General features: G+C 40.0%; 1 protein-coding gene across 1 annotated transcript in view; it reads right to left on the reverse strand.

Moving 5' to 3' along the window:
• MDFIC (MyoD family inhibitor domain containing) overlaps positions 1–7711 on the reverse strand; it is a gene marked incomplete at its 5' end in the record, with an annotated part of 95467 nt that extends 87756 nt beyond the window's left edge. Inside the window, 1 exon segment of the mRNA XM_014593215.2 lies at positions 7688–7711. Coding sequence (XP_014448701.1) covers positions 7688–7711 — 24 coding nt within the window.
• Positions 7712–8182: the final 471 nt, after the last annotated feature.

An 8182-nucleotide genomic window follows, 5' to 3' on the forward strand; every position in this document is an offset into this window, starting at 1 on the left:
GCTGAGAAAGGCAATCAACCACAGCGATCTTATCCAGCAGAACTCATGCCATTCATTCTCAGTTAAGCCCTCAGTGTCACCAAGCAGCCCTTTTGTCACCTCTGAATTGACTCCCACTAGAATGTTTCATGCCTCCCAATCTGTTCCACACATCTCCAATTTCTTGATTCATCCTAATCTCCCTTGCAAATGTTACTTTATAATGTCAGCGAATGTTACTCTACTGGGAAGATCAACATCTTTCATTGTTCTCTTCCATATTGAATTTTCTCTAGGTTATCACCCATCTATTTGTCCCACTCCTATCTCAAAGAAGTATATTTCTAAGCTTGGTCTCTTCATCTCATCCCTTCCCAGAATTTTATTCTTTCAAGTATAAACACCCACTGCACCCTTTCATCCCCTCTCCTCTTCCTTCTCTCCCTATCCTCTGGTTTTCTTCCCATTAATTTGTGGTGAGCAGGCTCAATCCAGCCATCCAAGAGAAGCCCTCCACACATCTTGCTCCTCTAATGAAACAACTCTTCTCATCTTTCATAAATACCAAATTTCCAACTCTTCTATGACCATTCATTATGAACTCTTTATCTGTATTGTTCCCTCCCCCACCCTCCATAAAGTGTAGCCATGCCCTAATATTTGCTCCTCAGCTCTCTTCCTCACTCTTGTACCCCTCTATCAGCTCTTTTAGGGTGAATTATTAGTTTGTGAGTCTGATCCTCAGCACTCTCCTGGTTACGAACTCTCTTTTCCAAGTGCCTATTTGCTCTCATGGCTACAGATAAGTTCCCTGGCATCAATCTAACCAAAAGATATAGATTATAGATATATATCTATAGATATATAGATATCTAGATTATATTATATTATATCTAGATTATAGATAAACATTATAGATATTTATTTCTATCATGCTATAATGAAAAACTATGGATTACCTTAAATTTCTACTTTTCTGCCGTCTTCCATGTTAAATATTTTACCCAACCATATCAATTTAATTCAACAAAATTCAGACATTTTCTTGGTTTGGGGAAGGTAAGTAAATAAAAAGCAATGCCCTCAAGACAGTCTCATGGCTGAGTAGAGCCCCACTCTATTTTTGCTACTGTACTTTTTTAAAGTTTCTTTCTTTCCTCCGTGAAAGGAGAGACAGAGACTCCCAACATGGTCCTTACATTTTAATCCACCCCAACCTCAGCCAGCCAAGACCACAGGCATGGACATGCACACCTAACATGTACCTAGAGACCTTGTTAATTGAATCAACCACCTTCCCACATGTCTCAGCCTCATGCAGTGTCACGTACTGCTGTGCCACCACAGTTGGCCTGTTACATTCTTAAGTCCATTTCTTCAACTCCATTCCCAGTGGCATTAAAAGTCTCCCTTCATTTGTCAGACTATTATAGTAGCCTTCTAAATATCACTGCTTCTACTTGCTACTTCCTCCAAAGCCATTTTTTTTTCTGAACTGCCACCAGATTTACCTCCTAAAATTACCCATTTGGTCCTGTCCTTCTTAAGAACCTTCAATGACTCATCATTAGCTACAGAAAGGATACACAAGCTTCCCAACAGAATGACTTTAGCCTACGTTCTTCACAGCTCTCCTTCATGCTCTGCTCTTTCATACAGTCCATACCTCTTAGTGAGTGACTCAATATTCCGTAATCATCCCTTTCAAGCCTGACTTTCTACCATCTACCTCCACGGGCCATGCCTCTTGGTCTAAGTCAAATCAAAACTTGTCCTTGAGGTTCTTCCAAATCCTCCACCAGAGACTTTTCCCTCTTCCATGTCCTGACATCACACTTCCTTTGTACCTCTACTATAGCTCCTATTTCCTTCATGACCAGTCATGTGCTCAGTTCCTACTATGTTATTCTTTTTTTTTTTTTTGAGAGGGTTTTTTGCTATAGGGCGCATGCACTCACCAGACAGACAGAGAAAGACAGAGAGACAGAAAGCAGGAAACCACCCCCCAGGGGGGATGGCCACGCCACAATCCCTTCTCCTCCATTCTCCTCTCGGGATCTTGGGCACGCACACGCACGCACACGTGCCCGGCGTGAGTTTAAGCCACCAGGTCCAGGGCTCGAACCGCGGTCAACTACGTGGGAGTCCAGCGACATAGCCATTATGCTAACTGCTGGTCCCATACCATGTCATTCTTTAAAATCTTTTATTCACAATTATTCACTCAAACAGTTCAACTTCTCCAAAGGCTTTCTTAACTTTATAGATGCATCCTTTTTACCCACTTCCATCTTTACACCTTTCTTAGTTTTTCAGTTACTTCTTTCTCTTACTTATCTGATTCTTTTTCTTAGAAAAGTAAACTGGATATGCCCAGCTGATAATCCTTGTACTTCAATAACTAAACTTAGAAAATGACAATTAGCTTCTTTAGACACAAAAAATAATTAGAAAGATAAGTTATAAGGTGTTTAAGAATGTCCCCAAATTGTCTTCCATATCCAGATAAGTATCCCTAGGTTTTCCTAATTAAGCCTGGCCCTTCCTCAAGCACTTACAGTCAATAAGTGTTTTAAACCAGTTATTTATATGTGGTTTCCATATAAGGTATGTTTGTTATGACTTAGCATTGTCAACAAAAAAAGTATTAAAATTTAATTCCCAATAATCTTTTGAGTTTTTTAATGGGTCTAAATATAATTTTTCACTCTGTTTCTATTAGAAAGTATACTCCAGGTTCCAAAGTCCAACCTACAGGACCAGCAGTTAGTGTAATGGCTATGTCACTGGACTCCCACGTAGTCAACCGCGGTTCGAGTCCCAGACCCGGTGGCTTAAACTCACGCGGGCGCGTGTGCATGTGTGCCCAAGATCCCAAGAGGAGAATGGAGGAGAAGGGATTGCGGCGTGACCATCCGCCCTGGGGGGTGATTTCTCGCTTTCTGTCTCTCTGTCTCTGTCTGGCAAGCGCACGTGCCCTATAGCTAAAACCTCTCAAAAAACAAAACAAAACAACTTACAAGTGAATACAACTCATATGAAAATCGGGACCTTCTTTCCTTGTTTGCCATATGCCGGGGTTTCCAACGAGAAATGTGAGGCAGCAAGACAAGAGTATCTAAGGTGGCAAAAGAAAGTACTGAAATTCGATTTATTTATTATCTTATTCTTCGTGATTTTCACGTTTGAACTCATTTTATAATGTTCAAAATAGATGTTGAATTGTATTAAATATAATTGTGTAAATACATTTTATTGAAGATGAAGACTCTGGAGTATTTTGAAGGCATGTGAAACAAAGTGGAGTGTGTGAAACAAATTTTGGAGAGCACTAATCAAGGGTTTATATGGAAGAATACAACTTAAATTTTGGAACGCGATAAAGGAACTTCTTAAAAGCCTTTGAAATGCTTCCTTTCAAAACAATAAGAGAAAGAGAGAGAGAGAGAGACTGTTTTTAAAGGTCTATCCACATAATATATCCTTTTATCGATAAAAGACTCTAAAATGGTGATTCTCAGCTAGAGTTAAAGAATGCGTGGAATGTGTTCAAAATGCAGATTCTAGGGTCCTAATGCCAAAGATTCTGATTCTGTAAGTCTGGAATGAAGTAAAGAAATGTCAGTGGCCTCCAGAAATTAGGATAGCAGAGTTTCTGGACCTCAACACTATTGACATTGGGGCCAGATCACCCTTTGTTGAGGGTTTCCCTTGCTGTACTGTAGGATGTAGCAGTATTCCTGGTCTCCGCCTACCGAATACTGCAGCACACACCACACACTCCCGTATAATGACCACCAAACGTCTCCAGTTAGTGCCAAATGTCTCCCGGAGGGCAAAATCATCCCCAATTGAGAGCCAGGGATAGAAACTGTCTAAAGATGACATATTTTGAGAAATGCCATATGTAATCAAAAGCATAAAACAATATGATAAAAGCAGAAGAAGATAGATATATACAAGCATACATTATATAAATTGAAATAAACAGGTTTCCCAAAAAGGAAACCTGATTAGCCACTATACACTCCTGACAGCTCAGCTAAGCTTCTAAGTCAAAGCTCTTCTTAGGAAATTTCAACTTGAAGATTCTCTCCATAGCTTCTATTTTAGATTATTTTTAATTAACTTCACTGGCATTTTGCATCCTGCTATGAAAAGTCCGCCTAATAGTCTCAGAGGACTCTCCCAAGAGAGAAAAGTGCATTAAATCACACATTATCACATTAAAGTATATTCCAGCACTCAGAGTCCAACTGTCTACATCTTGGCAAATGCAATGTGGTGGGGGCTGGAGAGATGCTACAGAGACGGGAACAGGCTCAAGAGATTCACAATATCCGAAGCCGATTATCTTAAAATGTATCCGTCCCCACGAAAATGTACTTACTGATCCTCTACTTCAGGCTCATTATCACAATGACATATCATTCATTTTCTAATTCCTGTTTAACTCTGGTTTCTTGCTACTGACTGGATATGAGATCTTAGGCAAGTCATTTCTTTGCTACTCTATCCCTTTTTCCAAAAAATTACCAGGTTGAACTAAATAGTTTCTTCAGATCTAATTACAAAATGCAAACTTAAATAAAGTACCTAATTAAAAGGCTCTTCTGATTACATAGATTCGACAACAATAACTGTTGCACCAAAGAACAAACACATACATTTTCAATGTTGCTTGATAACACAGTGAATTTTAAAATGCTTAATCGTTAAAAAAAAAAAAATGACAATTAGAGGAACTACATATGAAAGATCTATTCTCCCTCAAAACAAAAATAAGTATGGCCCAAATTGTCCTCTATCTATCAAGACAATTATATAGATACTTTACATGAGAGGATGAATCAGTATTTCAGAAGTTAGTCATAAAGAGTGGGGACAAAGTTTTAAATCACATGTTTAATTCCTATTGTCTCTAACAGAGATCACAAATCAGCTGCTCAGAGGTCACATCCAGTCTGCAGGTGTGATTATTTTGTTTGGCCTGAACAAAAATTGTATTTAATTAGTTGCCAACTTTCAAAAATGGCAAGATAATACATAAAAATCCATATTTACAGAATCTCTTTACTAGAAGACATTAATCCATGGTAACAATTAGCAAGAACTGAGGAAAGTTGTCTCTTGTTCTGTGAGCTCTCCATTTCTCCAAAATCCTCACTGCTCCCTATTGTCTGACTCCCATCATGGTTCCTTCTTAGAGCTTGGAGCATATGAACTCATTGACTTCCCTGTGACAATTTTCAAATACATAGAAATCTCTGTAAAGCTGTTTAATGCTTTTAAAGCAATACTAAAGTCTGCTAAATCACAACAGAAATACAGAAGTTTTAAGGGGGCAGAGGAAAATTTTCTTACTAACTCTTAATGCCGATACCTACAATGGGCCACTGTAGGTTTCCAATCCACCATCTAGAAGCACACATAATAAAATTCAAGATCTGAGGAGGAGTTTAGACTATAGAATCCATACAATTACTTCCATCTTTAGGGCTCTGTTCTGTGTCTTTGGTTCAAACTGTGTGAATAACTTACCACAACATAGTACTCCATGTGTATACGTTATATGTCTTTATACATATACAGCATGCATTTAACTTTGTTTGCAAGGGAAGTTTTGATTATATCCTTCTTCATGAAATGATATTTTCTGTTAACTTTCATAGAACATTCAGTTTTTCCCCAGTGACTTTAATACATACAAGTTAAAATAAAGTTTCAATGAACTAAGCAGCCATAATCTATTAAAGAATGATTACTAACCTCTTCTTCAAAAAGGATGATAAAGAACTCAAGGACAGAAAGAAGAGGAGATAATAACTTGAGGAAGGCCTTAGGACTAGAATACGCTGTGAGCAAAGCCTCTTCACAAATGTCTACCCATAAAACCAATCCGAGGATGGGAAGCTGCATCTTAAAGCTCTTTTTACCCGCTCACTCCAAATGTATTTCCTCTTTAAGTACACTTTGTGAAATTTAAGACACATGTTTGAACAAAATACTGAGGATTCTATCTTCAGAAGTCAACTTTATATTACATTTATAATTAAATTGATCCCTATTTAAACAATGTTTTAAGTCAAAATTAAGTTAATAAAAAAAGCAATATGGAACTATGAAGCTAAGGCAAGTTTCCAGTACAATAAAATCCAAGAGTTTCCACACTGATAACGTGTGTGTTGTGCCAGTACACATGCTACTTTGGACCATTTTTGAAGTCCTGCTTCCTACAATTAGATCATGTGATATTACGGAGTGTAACACTGCACAGGTGTATCAAGTACCCTGTGAGTTCCTCTAGCTGATTTTTAAAACACATACTATTAAAGTTGGATATTGGAGATATTAACTATTTCCAAATCAAACCATTTTCCTTGGGTGTGTAATGTTGATGTTTGACATAAGCATTGTTTAACAATAGTGATTAACAGCTCAAGTGTAAGCATAAACAGTCCATCAATGAGTCAATATGACTACTGAGGGCATGCCTAATGACAGGAAAATGATTGTGTTGACAATTCAGTGTGTAGAACATGAGCTGTTCGGGGAAAAGCATATTGTTTATCCTTCTAGTTTTCTGATTTTTCTGCAGCTAATCATTTTTATTTTCTGTTTAGAAAGAATGAGTCATTCTTTCAAAGCGAAAAACAACGATAAAAGTAATTCAATTTAACAGCCCTGGATGCCAGAGCATTCTAATTTTACCATGGACGTTTTCTGCTTTTATCTATTGTGGCTTGAACATTAAGTTAACTTCTTTTCCACTGTTTTCTGCCTTAAAAATAAAAAATCCCAAGAAACTGACTACATTCTTATTACAGGGGGAAACTATGAGACATGCTTAAAATCAAGAGTATAAAATAGGATTTCAAGTCCTGGAACATTATTTAGTTCGTATCAGTGTCATAACTCATTTTTAACTCAGACCTACTGCTGGAATAAAACTCATGAGACAGGTATGACCCTTGCTCTCTGTCACCAATGGAAACCTGAAGTATATTACCTTCAAGAGATGAAAGATGCTGTCTAACGTGTTTATAAACTTGTTATGAAAGTTTCCCAGAAACAAGAGTATTTTCTTTTTCAGGCTGTAGGTGTTTACACTTTGGAAGGACACAAAAGAGCTAATTAATTCTTGGAAAGCGGTGTTTTTTTAAGCATGTTTATTTCAAAACAAAACAGTTATTGAAATCATACGCACAAACCATTCCTAAGCAACCAGTCACAGAAACCTGGGGTACCGGCCGGGTTGCAGAGCAGCCCACGAGAAACAGAAGAGACAAACGAGGCGTGCGTGCTTGTTCAGAGACAGAGCAGCGGCAGTCCTGGATCTGAGGAGGACGCAAGAGCTCGAGAAACCTAGAGAAGCGTTTCAGAACTCAAGCTTTTGAGTCTCGGGCCCAGAAATGCATATGCTCAAGGAAAAAGCGATCTTGTTTCTCCGCAACCAAAGGAAGCTGGAGTGCAGGGAGCAGAGGATCCCGCCCTCTAATCCGGTTGTTGATCTAAGGCAGGAATCCTGGAGAACTTGCTCCGGTAACGCGAACTGTGCAAAAGTTCAGAACTACCGGCTGGGACTCTTGTCTTCACAACACCACCACCCTCCGCCCCCCAACACCGCCCCGGCCCAAATCAGAAGTGGGAGCACATTTAAAAACAGGACAATGACAAAGAAGCTTGCAATTTGCAAGCAGACACTCACCCTGGGCCGGGGAGCCCAGCTGGCCTGCGCGGCCGCCTAGCTCGCCGCCCCGCGGGGCGCACGGAGGAAGGCCTGATGGGTGTTGGGTGCAGGGAACTGACTGCTTCTGGTGAAAAAAAAAAAATGTTTTTAGAGAAGAGCACACCACCCCTGCGGGACATTTCCTCCCCCTCCGCTTCCCTCCCCCAAACTCCACCCCGGGGAAGTTTTGATTTGAAACCAGCGAGGAAAACTGTTAAAGCACAAGTTGAGAGTCAGAGTCTCTGGGAGGAGTGGGAGTTAGAAGAAGGGGGCACAGGGGAACCAAGCCGGGAGGGGGCTGGGGAAAAGATCAGTTCTGACGGGTGTTCGGGTTCCCGGGCCGGAGACCACCACCTACCTCTGCATCCCCCCTCCCTGTCGCTCAAAGTCCCTTCCTCCTCTTCTTCCGCCCAATAAAGTTAGAGGGGCTCCGGCAGCGGCCGCATCTCGCCCCGCTGGCCCGTCGGCGGTGGC

This window comes from Tupaia chinensis, unplaced genomic scaffold (assembly GCF_000334495.1).
Source record: "Tupaia chinensis unplaced genomic scaffold, TupChi_1.0 Scaffold139935_1, whole genome shotgun sequence".
NCBI lineage: Eukaryota > Metazoa > Chordata > Mammalia > Scandentia > Tupaiidae > Tupaia > Tupaia belangeri.